The sequence below is a fragment of the Rhea americana genome, unplaced genomic scaffold (assembly GCF_003343005.1).
Source record: "Rhea americana isolate MKP2758 unplaced genomic scaffold, rheAme1 scaffold_167, whole genome shotgun sequence".
Taxonomy (NCBI): domain Eukaryota; kingdom Metazoa; phylum Chordata; class Aves; order Rheiformes; family Rheidae; genus Rhea; species Rhea americana.
This window is the reverse complement of record NW_028185783.1, coordinates 1,080,714-1,100,004: the sequence shown is the minus strand read 5'-3', so window position 1 is coordinate 1,100,004 and position 19,291 is coordinate 1,080,714. Positions and strand designations below refer to the sequence as shown.

Here is a 19,291-nt window from a genome sequence, read left to right as displayed (position 1 = left end):
GGARGCTCATGCTTCATTAGCCTGGTGTTTGAAACACAAAACAGATTTGGGGGGGGGGGAAATCTGTGAATATGAAGAACTGGGTTTTTAAGAAGCTGTTGATTCTAGATGATTCTAGACTTTTTGTGGGGAACAGGAGGGAGAAAAGATGCGGGTAAAAAGTATGTAACATTCATCATTTTAAAATGTGACAGAAAAGAACGCAATCCCCTCCCCCAAATAATTCTCAGTTCTCAGCTTCAAATATCACTGTAAATTAATAAACCAACATATGCAATTATTGCATTTTTACAGATGAGGAGACAGATACAAGAAGTAATGTGATTCACCTAGCACTACATAGCAAGATCAGTGATTGAACAAGGCTAGAATCAAGGAGCTGTCAGCCTCTTAGTGGCATGCTTGTGAGCTTTAACCCTACCGGCTGTCTTTTCTCCACGCAATACCATTGGGTGCCTTACTAGTAGGCTGAACACAGCTTATTTGAATCACTTGCCCAAAACTAAAAATTACTTCTATCAAGACAGACTATTCAGCGCAATCTAGGTAGTGCAGCCTCAATGCAAGGCAGTAGGGAGAACAAGTATCCTTGCTGCAATCCACCTTAAATTAAATCACGGATGCATGCACCTCTTAAGAGACACATTTGCGCCCCTAATCCCCAATGATCTTTGTTTTGAAASAAGAGGTAAACTGCAGATACTCAACTTCCTACTCTGAACCACTGAGTTCACTAGAGCTTGCCCCCCCCCCAAAAAAAAACCACCCTCCATTCCCCCTAAAAATAGAAGAGAATTTTGAAAAGGATAACATACTAATTTATCTAAGGTCCACTCTCAAAAGATTTGGACCACTGAAAAAACAAAACATGAAAACAAGACAACAATACACTGAGGCAAAGATAGAACTGCATCCCTATAATGTTTGAAATCTGGCAAAGGCTAAGGTCACTAAAAGTAGGCCAACCATGGAAGAAAACAGACAAGCAATATCAATATAAATAACACTAGTCATTTGATATGTGAAAGGAAAGTATAATTCTGATTTTCTTGGCATCTTAGGGCCCTCCAAGGGATCTTTCAGGTGGAATTTTTCACATCACCACAGTAGTGGAGAGAAGACCAGATGGGAACAACATTTCTTTGAAAATAGCTTCTAAAGCTGAGACATTATTTGCTATATAAAAATGTTATTCAGTTCTTATTTCTTGCAGCAAAGCGTTGACCCAAAGCTTAGAAGAAAATAGTGCGAAGGAGAGAAGACAGTCTACTAAGAAAGCAAGACGATAAAAATGAAAGTTGCAATCTTCCTAGGAAAGGCTGGCTGATACAGGAAGCTAGGATGAAAATTCAAAGGTCTGAACTGAGACAGAGAAASTAAACCTCTGAATTTTCTTATCTCTTCCTTTCTGTATCAAATACTGGTTTCTGCATCTCAGCAGAATGTCTAAGAGATGAGAGGGGGAGAGAGAGATAGAGAATTTAATTTATCTGTTCGGACTAAACAGAAAATTAAGAATCTATACCACATCCTCTCCTGGAATATTTTTTCCACAGCCTAAGACAGGATCTATACTCCTGCTCCACAGCAAGAAACAAAAAAAACAGATTAAAATACTTCCTTCTTAGCTTTCTGGGTAACAGAAGAAGCCATTGAGAATTTTGGTCAAGGATGACACTATACTGGWTAAGTGTTTGGTGTCTGAGAAATTTTAGCTATGTTTAAACCAATCTGAAAGTCAAGACCCAAACGGTTAAGGAAAAGGACAATGTAATCATAGTGACTTGCTCTTTGGTCATCTCTCAAATCATTATTCTCAATGACTGTTGAAGAAGTGAGGACACTGAGGAAGACTTTCTGTCTTCCTCTAAGGTAAGTACAAGAAGTTTCCTTCTCAATATTCAACATCACCAGAGAAACTTTCCTGACTGCTCAATAAGTTGCAGAAGATGTGCTCTGCTGTCATGTGGTCATGTCAGCTCTGAAAGCTTCCTTTCTTCAAGACACCAAATCTCAGGCTGTTCCCGGTGAAGGGAGTTTCTGTTCAGCTTCAATACAGGTATGGACTCGGCCCTCTTTTCTTCCCTGCTCAGTGCTAGTTCCACTGTGTCACCCTTTGAGCTTCTTCTCATTTATATTCTCTTCAAGAAGCCCAAATCATAAACTTAGATCATTTAAAGAAAAAACTACATGAAAATGAAAAACCATTAGGATTTTACAATAAAGTTTTTTTGTTTGTTTTGTTTTTAAACTATGAAATCTCTTCAAAAAAAAAAAAAAAATCCACCAAATAAAGAAACTGCAGAGCTCCCACTTCTAGTTTGAGTCTTCTGGAGTGTTCTTCTGGTGCAGTCCAACCAACACGGACTGGACAGTCAGACTGAGAGTAGCTGTTGTTCCATAAAACAAACCATGAAGCACTCTTTTAATCAAATACATGGATTTGCCATTAAGATTACTTTCATTCTAAATAACAGTATCTAAAAGTTAATTTATCTTATCCATATCACATGAAGTATCAGTATGACATCCTGACTCAAAACAGATCAGCAACAATCTCTGTTCTGACTGACTGGTGAGTCAAGTCTCATAACACAACAAAAAGCCAGGAGTACTTCCAGCACTTGTGTCAGTCATGTATAGGCATTAACCTAGACATTTATATCATACAAATGCTAAATTAATGGAAATGAACTGAGCAAGAAGTCCCTAGACTATCAATATTGTAACAGGATCTCTTTGGGAAAATATCCTATACTACTTCATAACAGATACCACTAATAACTTATATTAAAATGTGTCTTCTTGAATATAAAAAAATGTACTCTGTATATTGCCATAAGACATTACTTAAAATTAAACTTCAACTTGGTATCAAACTGGGCTAAGTTACCCCTAAGGCATGAGATGCAACAAACAAGAAATCATGAGGAATATTCTTCGTTGTTGCTGTTTTGCGGTGATTCAGTCAGAAGACAGCTCCTTAAATCTGGAGTTAGACCTCACCAGCAGCAATTAACTACCTGGATAAGGTATTCTAGTGCATAACAACATGTACTACAATTACATCCTCACTTTGATCAGCACTTCCACTAAAAGAAATAGTTCTGTCTCTGATTAGTAGCAGGTTTTACTGAACAATTACAGATCACATATAATCTACTCTGTAATGTGCCAATGTAATCGACGTAACCCACGGCCCAGTTGTAATCTTGTATAACACAGCAAGGGAATTAAACCACAAAATTGTGAACTTGCACTTCGCCAATGGTCAACTGCARTCACGGCAGCCAAAGGGCATACTCTAATAATAAAAGAATTGCATAAGTTTAATGATAAAATCCCCTAACAGGATGGGGGAATATTGAGTAAAAACCAACAAAAAAAAAGAGGAAAAAAGTAAGATTGATGCCAATTAAATTGTATGACTATGTAATTAATAAAAGACTATTAGAAATAAAAATATGAAAGTACTATTARAAGTATTTTGAGCTGTTAACATGGAGTTGAAATACTGTAAATCAGGTTTGTGAAAGGAGATGGTAACTACTACTGCTTTATCCAAAGTATCTGTTTGGTATTTAATAATTAAGTTATATGGGTTGATTAACCAGAGTAACCTGAATAAATCCAGGCTAAGATTAATCCTCAGCAAAACTTCTCAGCTCCCCTCCCTTCCAAATCAGGGTTCACTGAGGAGTTAGCAGTGAAAGCAGGCCCTTACTAACTGCAGCATAGGAGTATCAAAGTTCAAAACTAGTTTTGCTGCTGAAACCAAGTTCTCATACCTGCAGTTACTGTTATACTCTAATATGAACTAGGGCTCTGAAATTGAAACTCATGTCAATTCTCCATCCTGAAAAACATTTACTAATTGATCTAATGATCATTTTTTTTCTGTGTAAAATGCTGGTTTCTCTGCAGTTTTCGCTCTGAAAAATGTTATCACCCAAGACATGTCCATAATCTGTACCTTGAATTGTTTAAGAAAGCTATTCTTGATCTGTTCTTAGACAATGTACTATTTTATCTTTGGACAACTGTAAAGATATCCTTCTCTCCTGCTATGTTGCACATTTTACACCATTTATATTACAAAAGTAATAATCATTATGATCAATACTGGGTCCCGATAGGCTCAGGGGAAAAAGACAGCTTCTGAGATAAAAATGGATCTTTCTTCCCACATTTTCTCTAAGTACCAAAACCCTGACGTATCCTATTCCAGCCACTTAATGGCAAACTGAACTGATTATTGGCAACATACGAGAAGACAGTGTAGCACATATACTTATAGGGAAATATGCTGCAAGACACTTCCCTCCCCAGAAAAATGCATGTACCATGGCCCAAGCAGGCTATGGGATGAACTTTTAGCTTTATAGCTAATACAGTTTCCTGGGATGTGACTTAATGAAAGCAGCCTGAATAGATCTCAGAGCCAAGTTTCTCAACTCTCTGGACAAGTATTTTAGCCACAATGCTATTAGGCAAAAGCAGAAAGCAATCTAGCTATGTTTTTTTAACCAATTCAAAACTGCTATGATGTCTCAGGAGACGCCAACACACAGTTATGGGTAAGGTATCTCTTGACATACAGGTACTCGTCATGTTCTTACGCTCAGCTGCAATTCAGATTTAGGCAGAATTTAGCTATCTCATCATCTGCCTCGTCTGACTAGGGCCTTTCTGAGTAGGCATAATACATAAACTCTAAATGCCTACAGAATTTTCAGACCAACCAGACAGGACGTCTAGTGATTCCAGCTGCCTGGAAACAGATGGTGCCACAGAGAAAAGGCATTCCACATTGCTGATTGGGATTTGCAGGCTGGATTCTGTTCAAGCTTCAAATCAAGCAATCTGAATCCAGCCCTTAGAGACTACAACTATTGACTTACCCTTTTGGTCATCCCAGGCCAGATGATTATGCAGTCTCAACCACTGTACACTCTTGGCTTAGGGCAAAATGTCACTGTTTATCATCTCCTCAAAATGATTACTACTGATCAGCTTTAGTTTATTCTCTCCTGCATTTCAAAACAGAACAAAATAATGTACTAGTCACCCACTGGCACTAAATAATAAGAGATAGCAATATCCAGGGTTAAACAAGAATGAAATTCAGAACTGCACATTATCAATATACTTTTGGCATCACAGCACATTTTGATTCAGTGCGTGATGACTGACTACTGACTGCTGTGCCTAGACATTATATAGGGAGTGGTGATCAATCAAGTAAATCAGTAAAAATATTACTCGTACCTTTTATCCATCTGCTAGAATATATTACTGGATAAATAACAGAAAAGGAATGAGTGTCTTTTGATAACGTTATTTTCTTAAAATGACTTTGAAATAAGATTCTTACTAGTATCTGTAAATTGTGAATTAATGGTGTATTGCATTTTCTCTACTACATATCAGAGAATTCACATAAGGGATGATTTCATGAGCCTTTCTCTCACTAAAGAAGTAAATAATGCCCATCCCTTCTACTTGTCTTCCTGTTTTCATAAGAATTGGTAAAAATTTCATAGCTTCAAGATTTCTGCCTCCAATACACTGAAGCACATTAGCAACACATCCAGCAATACGATCCAGTATAATTAGAGAAGTCTCAACGCATTAAGACATCGAACTGCAATCAACTTGAGCTTCTAACAGCTAAAACAATTTGGAGAGCCGTAAGTCTGAAGATATACTTTACTCATTTTATATTAAAGCCTACTTTGCTGGCACAATGAAGAAAAAGGAAGAGTAGCTTAGGTAACCATTCAATCATCACAATATACCCACACGAATGTTCCTCAGACTTAACTAAAACACCCTTTTGCAGCTGCATCCAGTTTCCAAAAGTGGTCTGCATCAAACACTTCACGGAAGTTCAAAATAATGCATTGGATGAACATAGTATGTCCCATCAAGTACCTCAGTACTCAGAGAAACACAATAGTATAGACTTATCCATAACTTATGAATTTTTGTTTATGCTTAAACAATAAACAGATAAGGCTTGTAGGTCTAAAACAATCTACGATTTCTTGCTTTATTTTTGTCTACATGTTAGAAAAACCCATGCTCATCAAGTCTGCTTAGCAGTACACTTCTACCATGTTCAATGGCAAAGGGCAGAACAGCAAACTGGACTATCTATTTTCAGTCTCAGGGAGAAAAAAAAAGGCACAGACAGTGCAATAACCTGAGTCTCACCATAACCAATTCACATCCCATAATACAGTGAGCATGGAAGCACGCATAAGACAGAGCAAACATGAGATTGCCCTCTAGTGTTTGGTCGTCAGAGGTAGCAGCACAAACAAACAAACAAACAAAAAAGGTATTTTTAAAGTCTAGTGGTAAAARCCCAGTATATGTTTGTGGAGCTGAATGACAAGCACTTTGGCTGCACTAATACATTCACGGTTATTAGAAATACATATACAAGAAGCACTTTAATGACAAGATAGGCTTCTTCCTCCTGCATTTACTGACTCTGCTGGGCGTGTTTGGATGTAATTCTGCATACCACAGATACTATGATCTACTGAGATTTAAATTATATAGGCTTACTTTCAAGAGTGATAAAAACGTAGCTCTCTCCAAACTAAGCAAAAATCATTAACAGACTACAGTCAAGTATTTTCTTTGAGAACTATATTGATCTACTGGCAATATAAGCAATATTGGTGACAGGAAATACTGCATGTTTTGATCATTACTGAGACAATATGAATAACCATTGTAAGATTACATGAATCTGCATACATTAATAACCAATTCCAAATGTTCAAATACAGAGAAGTGGTATTTCTTTCTTTTGCTTAAGAGTCAACAGACTACTGTTAATAAAGCTAGCAAATGAAAAATCTGCTGCCTAAAAACGTTCACAATACTTCCCCTTAGATTACTAGGACCTATTTATAGTAAACAACTATTTCTTGGGAAAATAAAAAGAAGATAAAAAGCTCTAACAAATCAGTTTTTCATTGTATCCCAAGAAATGCACCAGACTGCAAGTCTGCTTTAGTCAAATCTTCTACTTTGTCTCTCTAAATAAAGCTCACAAGTTATTTATTTTTGTTTTGAATAACATTAATATATCATATGAGCAGAACATTATRTTTGTGTCTCAAGAATTTGATCAATTAAATGCCTGAGACTACCTAGGGTTACAAAAACATTTACCAATTTTAAAGCACTAAGATAATGCTTCAGCGGACTTAATTTGAAAGTAAATAAATTACTCTTACAAAATCAGGCATGGTTCAAATGTGTGCATGCAGAAGGAAAATGGGGATAAGGTAATAGAGCAGTATTTAATGCTGATCTTTTATATTCGTTAGAGGCACTTCAGGTTACTACCAGTCAGTTCCACAATACAAGAGTACTGTAATTTTAGACACAGCTCTCTGATTTACATACATATATGCCTATTAGCTATGCATGTATAATGAATATACATTTGTGCATGTAAAATTACTCCTATTCTTATTCCAGTAGCTCATAGCTTAATACAGTCAAACTTCCTTCCTCTTTTATTATCTTTTTTTTTAAAGAAAAACTACACTGCCATTTCTTACAAAAAAAAATCTTTAAAAATAAATAACCACCCAGTTTATTAATATATAAAAAAAAAAAAAAAGGGAGGGGAAGAGTTCCTAATTCTTTCATAAACCAAAGGTCTGTTGGAGTCAGGATTACAAGAGGTTTTAGGAAGTTTCATAATACAGCATAAAAAATTATCAACAGATACAGACTCAAGGGTAAGTTTACTTACAAACTTCTGAACTGAACAAAATGTCTGATTACTATAAACCTTGTCGTTTGACATTTGTCATTCCTATTGACCATGACAATGTAGAAAAGAATGAGCATAGTTTGTTCAGGGTAATGGCCTTCTAATATATGAAGAGAAGTGTTTGACTCTCTTTCCTTTGAGGTAGTATGTGCCTTCACCTGTGAATCAATGGTGTTCAGTGACTCAAAAGCTAATACTCATTTCAGGATTAAGCTCTGAATTAGAAACAGTCACTATAAGGCAGGATGGGTGGAAGCTTGGCAGCCTTAAGGAAACCCAGGAGAAAGCGTTTTCAGATTACAAGGCATGGGTGTCCTGCTAGTTCACTGCACCTGGCTTACATGCTGCTCCCAGTGGCCTTCTTCCTAGAGTCAGCTTGGGGGCAGGAATATGGCCAGATGAAGATCACTCTTCTCTCCTAAATCCTTCCTACTGTCCTTCAGCACTTTATTCAGTCACATAATGGAAGCACTGCCTTTCTTATGACAACGCAAGGGTCACAATTCCTCCCTCTTATCCCATGAAAAATGTGAATAAACCACAACTAGAATCATTCATCTTGTATAAAACATGTTGCTTGACTGCTTTTAACCTATTCAAAATTAAGTTGGTCAAAAGCAGGCAAAATTAGACCTTCCTTGTGGCCCTTTTCAGCAGGTGGAAAGAGACCTACCTATGTAGACGTCTAATTCGGTAGGTCTGAATACACGAGCTAAATGCAACTTTGAAAGGACAGTAGTGCATATGGATAGACAGACAGTTTAATGCATTTATGGAGACCCGGTCATGCAGTCAGGAGAGGACTGTGGCATACAGTCATTCCTGCCAGAGTAAAAGTTATGTGAGATTGGTAACTAAAGAGTAGACACCTCTGATCTATTCGAGGACTGACAAAACAGCACATAAAACATTCATATTGTCTCTTCCATCACATAGAGTGATATATCAATAATGATAATAAATCTTTCTAAAAAGCAGATGGTACAAAAGAAAACACCAAAAAAGACAATATAAAAGGAAAAAATATATCAAAGGGCAGATTACTGCTTCAAAGCAGCTACTTTTTAAGTTACCAACGTCCCCAGTTAATCAGAAAGGAAACATGGAAGAGGTAGAATAAATATTGCAGCAGGGTAACTCTAAGACAGAAAAATCTGAAAAGGCAAATWCTGCTCCTCTCCCTCCAAAAAAACATGAAAACAGATTTCACAACACAGAAACAGCAGGAAAWCTTATCTTTGGTTGACTACAAATATGCATGCTGTTATCATGGTTACCTACCAGTCTGGTACTGCATGCCAGTCAGTGAATATTCCACCTGTACATTGAGCACCACATTCAATGAGATGACCTGCAAGGCTGAGTAAATGGCAAACATTCAAATAACTAAGCATTTTGTAAAACAAAGTTTCACAAGTCCAGGCTGTAAGTGTTACAGTACAATGAAAAGAAAGCTAAATAACAGAACACCCTAAAATTTTCCACAAGCATCCAGTAATATGCTTATAAACTTTATATAACTAGGGATTTTGAAAGTCTAACATAAGGCTTAAAAGAACTAGACTTTTACATGAAGAAACAAATGAACTTTCTAAAAGTAGTGAAAATCTGAATCTGACGTATGTCTTTATCAAAATTCAGTATTCTGATTGGTCTGCATTGCTAGTAACTAAATACGCAAAACTCACTTTTAATCAAGAGTTACAAGCTCTCATTTAAAGGCAAAGGACATCCTTGAACTGAATGTATTATGATTTTCAAACAATAATTGATTTGAAACCACAATTTGATTGTGATATTCTATAAATACTGACTACTTGAAAGAATTGTGGGAGAGTAACCAAATACTTACTCACTACATCTCCAAAACAGTGGAGCCAGAATTTCTTTCCACATTTATTCTCAAGCAATATGAGGTCCAAAATACTACTACTTGATGCACTTAGAACATCTAAGTAATCATTCACTTTTATGGACTTCAATACAGTAAAGACGAAGCAGAAAATTAAATTAGATAAAACAGATTTTTACTCTGTACTTTCTGCATACGATTCTTAACCCTGGGTTTTACAGCTAGTTTTGTAAACGGGGATACTCACACTCAGCTTCTGCAAAACTATAAATGGATGCTGACCAATGACTGAATCTTTCCTTCTGCGCATGTTTGAGGACAAGAGCTGCTGCCATCTCAACTATCAACAGTGATGCCCAAATAGGAAAAGCTGGGAACCACTGGTCTAGACTGTAAGACTTCACGTCTTTTGACACAAAATGGACAAGAAGAAAAAATTATGCTGTTTAACAAAAATCATTCACTCTTTCCCTCATTTTGTTAAGTGATTTCAAAGTGAAGCTTTTATGATTTCAGTTCCAACAAGAGATTACTAAGTAAACCAAATTGTAACATTCAAACAAATGAATTGAATAATATGAGCATTAGGGATTTTGCATGTTAAAGTTCTTTTATTCTGACATAATTTGATATCAAATCCAATTTTACCCATTTATTCTGATATCATTTACCTTCCTGCAGCTAGTAAGTCAAATTCGTCCCTATTCCAGCCAAACTAGAAGAAAAATACAAATACATTATATGTAACATTTTATACAACAGAGGAAACAGTGTATAGCATGTTCACTGCCCTGAGTCACAACACATTGTACATATTTTTAAAGTAACTGCAGAAATCTAAAGAATAATCTAACTACTTGGTAGGAACTGCAGGCGGTTAGAGATGCTACACAGTAAGAGAGTAAAAAAGTTCTGACATGTTTCAGTTTTCCTCTTATTAATATACCCAAACTAAAATAAATTCTCAAAGTCTCATCCTTTTCAAAAAACTTTAGAAGTACAACTTTCAAATCTTCAACACTTGCACGTACTACAGGTTTAAATATCTAGCAAATATAATGTGTCACATAAACACAGTACAGTTTTTCCAGCTTTTGAAACTTATCAGTTCCTGGACAACTACCAGTCTTTCTTGAAAGCTAGCACAGTATTTTCTGATTGACTACAGGTTGTTTTTATCAAGTTCAATATAATGCAAACAATATATTCCTTGTTGCTTGCTTAGAATTTAACAGAAACCTCTACAAAACATAAATAGTATATAAGGCCGCTCTAGAGTAAATAATATATGCTGACAATTATTTTGGCAATAATGGCTGATTATGAAAGCAAAAGTTTAACTAGAGATGAGACAATGTTTTATATGCATGAAGTCAAATGAGTATGAAAYTTTAGAAAGGACAGCTGTAACTCGACATTAACACATATCCCAGTATATTTTTAAATGTGTACCAAAAGAAATCTTGAATGTTCCACAGTGTGTGGTCATGCACACATGTACATGCTACTAAAAACACTGCAGAAAACCACATATCCTGCCTTACATTATTTCCTGAAACTTGAAGAATTTAAAAAATGTCACACAAACTCAACTTCTTTAAATAAAACTGCTTACCCATAGAAAAAATGGCAGTGTTTGATACTACCTATAAGCCTTTTTTTCCCCTGAAACAAAGTGAGATCTAAAAGTGCCACCTTGTGGTAAAGAAAAATGTATGTTTTTTAACCTTACACAATGAATTTGAAAGTGGAAAAAGTTACAAGTGAAATCCTGGTAAGACAAAATTCACTGAACTGCATTGAAGTGATTTCAAATTTCAAGATATATATGTTTAAATATCCCTGCTATAAATTTAGAAGTAGTGAAAGTTGGCAAAGTTTCTTGCATGTAAACAAGAAAAAAGAAACAGAGTTCACTATTTTTAATGTCTACATTTTCCTAAAGAGCAGAAATACCTTACAATGATTACCAAATATTCATTCCCATACATTCAGCATCAACGATAATTAACGCGAACTTACTGAATGAATGAGGGGTCCTAATACAATCCCGCTGTCAACACATCTACCAGTAACAACAATATCAGCTCCGAGGTCGAGAGCTCTGCTTATCGGTCTTGCTCTAAAGATAAAACAAAACAATGTGCATTCTCAATTTTAAAATGTTGCTTAAAAATCAGTTGCCTGACAGAGATAGTATAAAATCACTTAAAGGTCCTGATCACTTACTTTAACAATCAATCAGTCATTTTGTATACACAGTAAATGTTTTAAAAACATCAACCAACCTAAAGAAGAGCATTGTGCATCCATTATTTTTGAAGAAGCTTAGCGAACAGATATTCCAGATTTTTTTAGTAAAAGTTAGCTACTCTGAATTAGCTATGCTTGAAAATATTCATTCAAGTAAACTGCTCAAGTTTATACAGAAGGTTAGTAAGAAACCTCTGCCCAGAATGCATGACTCTTGGCTTCTAAACCCATGCTCTGTCTTGAATCCTTCTATTATTCATGAAATAGGCAGCTTTAAAACACAAATGACATTATCTGGGTGCTTTTCAGAACAAACTCAAGATTTTTCTAAAGTTTCTACAAATGGACTCAGCCCTGCTCTTGTTAAGAGAAAGGTGAGAATACACAGAAGTCATCTTAATGATGCAAACAACATATAATGTAAATAAATACATATTTAGCCAATACTACATAGAATAAAGGATACTAACTAGATAACTAAGCAAATATACAGTATACTTGAAGAATTACATCCCTGAACATACTGTGAAGTAATAATCACTGGTAAGCAGCACAAATAGGATTTCTGCATACAAATATGCAGGACAGTGACATGGTAACTGCATAACTGCCTTTAAAAAGGAGTATATCAGTAAGTAAAGCAATTTGGGTCTTAATACTGAAAATGCACATCCGTTCAATCTGCAGAATTTGTAACAGCCCAAATCATGAGGGATAGAAGGAACACTTCAGAATTAGTATCTCAATGCAAATATTTTAGGTGGAATTTACATTCTGAATAAAGGACAAACAAACCAAAAAAAAAACTGCCCTGTAAATATCCCTTGATTTAAGCAATTAAAAAACAAGGTAAATCTACAGAACTTAAGATTTTACCCAGYATGCTAAGATTTCAAGTTGTTTTACAATCATTTATGAATTTCCCTTTGCTTTACAAATAAGCCTCCACTACTGCTGATGTCAAAGAAAAGTGTAACTTGAGGCACAGCTAATCTAAGGCACTAGTTATAGCTTTGCATTTCAACTCATGGCAGAGTAAAAGACCCAGGAAGAAATGTTACTTATATTAGAAAATCAAGAGTAAGACTCTTCTTTCTCTGCTGTTGTAGCACATGCTGAGCAAAGGCAGATTTTTAAAACACATCATCCTGGTAAACAGCCTGCTTTTGTCCTCTCTGCTTTGAGTTGGACTTTTTTTTTTTAAAAAAAAAAAAGAAATCATGAATAAATTATGACTCATTAAGATTGGTGTTAACACTTTCTCATGGTTATAAATATTAATCATTATTTCTTAGATCTCATCAACAGTTACTTATGATCCACAGATGTTGCAAATCAAAAGTTAACAAACAGAAAATCTAGGAACAGGGAACACTAAAGACAAATTGAAAGAGCATAAGCAATTGCAAAATCCTTGTTTTACAGTGATCTGTTCCGAAAAGGCAGCCTCTTAAGTTTCAAAAGTACAAAATTTGAAACACAAATACTGAAATCTTCTACAGCATTCACCATGTGTCATGGTACCTTCGCTCCCAAGCTGTATTTCTCTAGGGATACCAAACCTGAACAGCCCTGCAGCATGCAGTGACAGGATACTCTGCACATGCAAAGGGATTTGGGAAACTGTTATAATTAAATTAAAGTGATTTTGGACTGAACTAAAACCCGAAGGTTTTCAGGAGATGTAATCCTGAAGAGTCACAACTTGCAAAGTTCTAAATTAAAAGTTTATTTAGAAGCAACAAAGAGAATAGATCTRTTTTTTCTAGTTGCTTTAATTTTGCAATGGAGAACCTTTAAGTACTAGGTTGTTCTACTTGCAAATCAAAACATCATGTAGTCAACATGTTATTCCTCCCTCTCCCTCAATAAAAACAACTTGCTTATGTAACTCACCCAAGATACACATTCATGCTGTGAATGCTCTCTGGAAATTGTTTGCCACTCTCTAAATCAGTGATACCAGCTCCTTTCAGGTTCTCTTTCTATTAAAAGTGAAAACAAAACTCAAGTCTATGAATWTTTTGTATGTATTTACTGTAAACATTTTATTAATATTAGACAATAGATTCACTTTGTAGTAATTCTTAAGAAAAGTATAATTGTTAAAATTCAAACAAAATACAAATCAGTTGAACTACAGCAAGCTTTACACACACTTTTAATCATAGTGTTCCTGAACACAGAAACATACATACACCTTTAARGAATGCTAGTCCATTCACAGATGATCAACTACAATGAGCTGATACATTCCTTAGTGTTTGAAACTATCTCTAATTCCTGTAGAACTGAATGAATGAAACCATACCAACAAAAACATGTCTACTCTAACAGCAATGGCTGCATGGAAAGAAAACAAGGCTAATGCTGCAGCTCCAGGCAGTGCTTTGCTATTTTCCTCAGTATAGTTTGTTACCAGAGAGACCCATTTGAGTGTGAGTGTATTTGTCTCTGCATGAGGCGACTGGGGAGACWGGAGAATATAGAGACAAGCTACTGGATTGGCACAATGCATAAGGCTAGTTTCTTAAGGGATCTACGGAGTCTGTGTGCACATCCAAGAGAGCGCATGAAGCTGCCRAGTACCAGCAGCTGGACTGGGGCTGCAGCCTTGACGACTCACATGCCCAGGTGCTAATAACTGAGAGGATTAGGGGATCGAGAAGCCAGCTACTSGATAGACAGAGTATCTGAGCCCAACTACTGGAGGGATCCATACTACATGTATTTTCCACCAGTGGACTTTCATCTTGATCATTTGGAGRTGGGAAACTCTACCTCGACTTCAGACAGGCTTTCGACACTGTCTCCCATAACRTGCTCCTAGGTAAGCTCYGGAAGCGTGGGTTAGACGAGTGGACAGTGAGGTGGATYGAGAACTGGCTGAAAGGCAGAGCTCAGAGGGTTGTCATCAGTGGTGCAGAGTCTAGTTGGAGGCCTGTAGCTAGCAGTGTCCCCTAGGACTCAGTACTGGGTTCTCGTTCAACTTCTTCACCAATGACTTGAATGAAGGGACAGAGTGCCTCAGCAAGTTTGCTGATGATACCAAACTAGGAGGAGTGGCTGATGTATCAGAAGACTGTGCTGCCATTCAGAGAGACCTGGACAGGCTGGAGAATTGGGTAGAGGGGAACTTCATGAAGTTGAAAGGCAAGTGCAGGGTCCACACCTAGGGAGAAATAACCCAATGCAGGCTAGGGGCTGGCCTGCTGGAAGCTCTGCAGAGAAGGTCCTGGGAATTYTGGTGAACAAACTGACCATAAGCCAGCAACGTGCCCTTGTAGCCAAGACAACCAATGGTATCCTGGGGTACATTAGGACGAGTGTTGCCAGCAGGTCGAGGGAGGTGATCATCTCGAGTACTGTGTCTAGTTTTGGCTTTCCAGTACAAGAAAGAGTAGCACTACTGGAGAGAGACCAGTGTAGGGCTATAAAGATGATCAGSGGGAGTGGAGCATCTCTCCTATTAGGAAAGACTGTGAGAGCTGGGCCTATTTAGCCTGGAGAAGAGGAGACTGAGAGGGGATCTTAYCAATGTCTACAAATACCTGAAGGGAGGTGGGGGTGTCAAGAGGATGGGACCAAACTCTCTTCAGAGGTGCCAAGCGACAGGACAAGAGGCAACAGGTACAAACTGAAACACGGGAAGTTCTGCCTGAATATGAGGGAAAAACTTCTTTCCTGTGAGAAACAAGTGACACAGCACTGGAACATGTTGCCCAGAGAGGTCGTGGAGTCTCCTTCTCCRAAAGGAGAAAGCCGCCTGGACATGATCCTGTCCAACATGCTCTACGTGACCCTGCTTGAGCAGGGGTGTTGGACTAGATGATCTCCAGAGGTCCCTTCCAATCTCAACCGTTTGTGATTCTGAAACAGGATCAGGTCACTCATGCTGCTTGTGTTCATGTGAGTGCTGTTCTTCTTCCATATCGGCTAAACTGTGTGACTGGCTTGTGTGTTATTCACATTTGTTTATATGTAGATGGGTGTATATGCATTTTAACGTGTGCATGCACATACACACAAGTGAGAGATACATACACAGTGTGTGTGCATGCATGTGCACCTATCAGCAATACATGCTCATGCTCAGCCTCACTAGTGGCTAGACTCAGGACACAGAAGCAAGACTGCTGCAGCTCCATCACACTACCAGATTCAGCAGCTCCTAACAGAGTATCAATTCAGGTTAGAGAATAGCTGACATTTTAGGAACAGCAGAACTTTTCCCTGGATATTTTTCAACATTTTGACCTGGAATATTCAACAGCATCTTGATAACTTTTCTGACAACTGATCTTTTTTCATGAATCTCATCAAATGAGCTCAACAAATTAAGTGTATTTAYATTCAATCTTTTCTCCAAGTATTTCCTATCACCATTATCATCATGACAATCAGCCAGTAACCTAGCATTTAAAGACCTTCTATTTAATTTAGTATATTTTGGGTAAGAACTGAACTCTTTGAAACCACAAATAGTATTTCTTACCGTCATTTATGGTTTTTGATGTCAACAGTATGAAATTATCTCCAAAGCTGTCTTTTGCTCATATCAGTTGTGTATTGACAACAAAATAGAAAACAATCCATTTCAGATAAGAAATATCCATACCAAGCTCAAGTAACAACCATCATCATTTAACCATCATACTAGTAATGAAAAATGGGAACACTGATGTTACACTAATTTCAATATGGCAGACATTTCATCCTATTACAGCAACATAATTTGTTAAGAAAGAAGTTTATTCAAGCTTCCTCTATACTCAGTAACATGCAAGGAATAATTATATACAGCCTATGAAGATTAATAWTTTTTCAAGGTGCAGGCAAAGACTGAAATGTAGTTTGATCAAACTTATCACCTTTTAAACATTACCAATGCACAGAATTGTTTTCACTGTATCCTTTCAGGTGTGGCCAACATTTTTTGCAGAATGAAATTCTGTACAGAAAAAAAGTCCTTTAAAGTAAGACAAAAAAAAAGCCATGTATTTCCTCTCTAAATTTCAAATTCCATAAAAAGACTCAAACTCACCTAAAGACTCTCTCACCTAAAACTATCTTACTTGCCATAAACTAATTATTTAAGAAACAGATACCTGTAAACAAAGTAGCAGCAGGTAATGTGGGCAAACTACTAAAAGCAGCCAGGAGGCATAAATGTTTGAATAAGTGGTAACTATACCATATCTTAATTTAAGAGATTAGGTATGCATTATTATTTGAGACAGAAGTAGTAAGTAACAGAACATCCTATATTCTCCTAAAGAGAGAAAAGACCTTAGATCAGGGATTCACAATCTGCTTCAAAAAGGTACACAGCAGCAGAGTCTTAYGCAATTCACTCCTTTACACACCAAAGTATGTCAAAGATTAATTTCACATATAAAAAAAAAACAAAATGAAGCAACAATTCTAGCTGCTTTTAGCAGTAGAAAGATACTGCCAAAGATGCACAAAATAAGTTCCCATAGGATAATTAACACCATCTTTTGCTATAGAAAAGAACTTTTGCAATCCTACAAAGCCTTAAAGCAAAGTAAAATACCTCACTCATTAGGTCATCCCCAGCAACAACAGCTATTTTCAAGTCAACATCCGCTTTCTTTGCCACCTCCTGAAGGGCAGCTGCACAAGCAAGTGGGTTAATTCCACCGGCATTACTGATGACACGAACACCTAAACAAAAAAGACAAACTGAGCTCAGCAGTACTAACAGTCATTCGTATTCCAAAAATTTAAAGCATGCCGAAACACAAGTAAGACATCATCTGTGCAAGGTGCCAGACATCTAAAGTATTAAAATTACATTGAAGTATTGACCCCTTTTATACTGTGAAATGAGAAAGAAGGGATTGAGTCAATGTAAAAGTGTTATACATCAAAAAAAATTGTTATAGATCATCTTCTTGCATTTATACATCATCTTTCACATATGGAAAGCAACCAAAGAGACACACCACGATGTCATGTTGTGACCCTGTCACAGCAGCTCCTGCAAGCACATTTGATGTTGGTCATTCAAAGCAACTGTGCTTTTCAARCTACTTCATTTTATCAGAAATATGCATCTATATATAAATTCCAGACAATATTGGGAGCTTAGGAGAAATAACTCACTTTTTCCTCTCAAACTGAGCAAGTTATGAAGATATACTAATATAAATGGCAAGACAAGTAAGTGACCAGAAAATAAATTATGCTCATATAGAAAAACCTAGAACTATTTGGGAAGGTTGGCAAATTTTTGGTTTGTCAAAACGAGGACTTAGATATTTTCAATGCAAAGATTTGTACACAGTTATCTTCCATTCCTGAATTAAAGCTACAATAATAACTACATGGAGGTATCTGTATCTAGAGAGAGAGAGAGATTGATTTATAATTACAGGCAAACATTTTAAATCGACCCAATTTAAGCGCTACCACCAGATTTGCACCTTACACTTGCTAAAATCAGGGATGGGATTTCTGCTGGTGTTTAAAATACTATTCCCACAGAAGAGTGAAACGTGGGATGGAAAACTACTGCTTACAGTAAGATACACTATAAAAGATATATCTAAATGACTTAACTTCACAAACATACAAACTCACACAAAGGGCAGCATACCTTTTCTGTGAATGTCTTTTATGTAAGGAGCCATTGCAGTGGAGACAAAATCAGGAGTGTAACCCAAAACCTGAAACAACAAGAAGCTGTAACTCTTTGTTAGGGATAAACCAACACAACCCGCTTTCTGGGCTGAGAGGGGAACGCAGTGAAGAAGAACTAGTTTTCAAAACATTTACAAAACGCTACAGGAAGAGATGTGATCATTTTTACTATAGGAAAACTGGGTATTCCTGAAGAATAAATAATAGCAAGGTAGAAAAAGACAAAAGCAAATGGGCAGGGCAGCTTTCTCAAGAGCCCGGGAGATGCTGGATTAGACTCGCAGGGTGACTTGGCTGGGGACGGGGCTTGGGCAGGGTCTGGCCCAGCCTCGCACAGAGCGGGGCCACCGCCGGCGTTGTAACGGGGCGCTCCCGCGGGCCCAGCTCGGCTGCTCGGGGCGCTCCTCTCACAGCCYGTGTGTACAYACATATATATGTATRTATGTAAAGGAATCATTTATGAGTGACTTAGGGCGAAGGCTGTGCTTGGGACCCCCCCTCCCGCACTCACGCAGACACCCTCCCTGTGGGGCACCCCGCACTACTTACGGGAGAGCGGGCCTTGGCAGCCGCCAGCAGGGCCATGGTGACCTCGGAGAGGTAGTCGAAGACGAGGAAGTCCAGCTTCCCTCCGTACAGCAGCTGCGGCACTGCCGGGCGAAGCCGCCGTGGCCGTCACGCGTCAGCCCCCAGCGGCGGTTACGCGGCGCGCGCGG

At 37.4% G+C, this 19,291-nt stretch overlaps 1 protein-coding gene across 1 annotated transcript in view; it reads right to left on the bottom strand.

Annotated features, from left to right (window-relative positions):
* Positions 1–19,237, bottom strand: part of LOC146598269 (uncharacterized) — a 66,075-nt gene extending 46,838 nt beyond the window's left edge. Inside the window, exons 1-7 of the mRNA XM_085300651.1 lie at positions 19,125–19,237; positions 18,532–18,601; positions 17,467–17,597; positions 13,806–13,894; positions 11,679–11,778; positions 10,328–10,371; positions 9,086–9,163 (exon numbers count right to left, since the gene is read on the bottom strand). Of these exons, the coding sequence (XP_085156777.1) occupies positions 9,086–9,163; positions 10,328–10,371; positions 11,679–11,778; positions 13,806–13,894; positions 17,467–17,597; positions 18,532–18,601; positions 19,125–19,160 (548 nt within the window). The 5' untranslated portion in view covers positions 19,161–19,237. The remainder of the gene's footprint in view (positions 1–9,085; positions 9,164–10,327; positions 10,372–11,678; positions 11,779–13,805; positions 13,895–17,466; positions 17,598–18,531; positions 18,602–19,124) is intronic.
* Between the last annotated feature and the right edge of the window lie 54 nt (positions 19,238–19,291).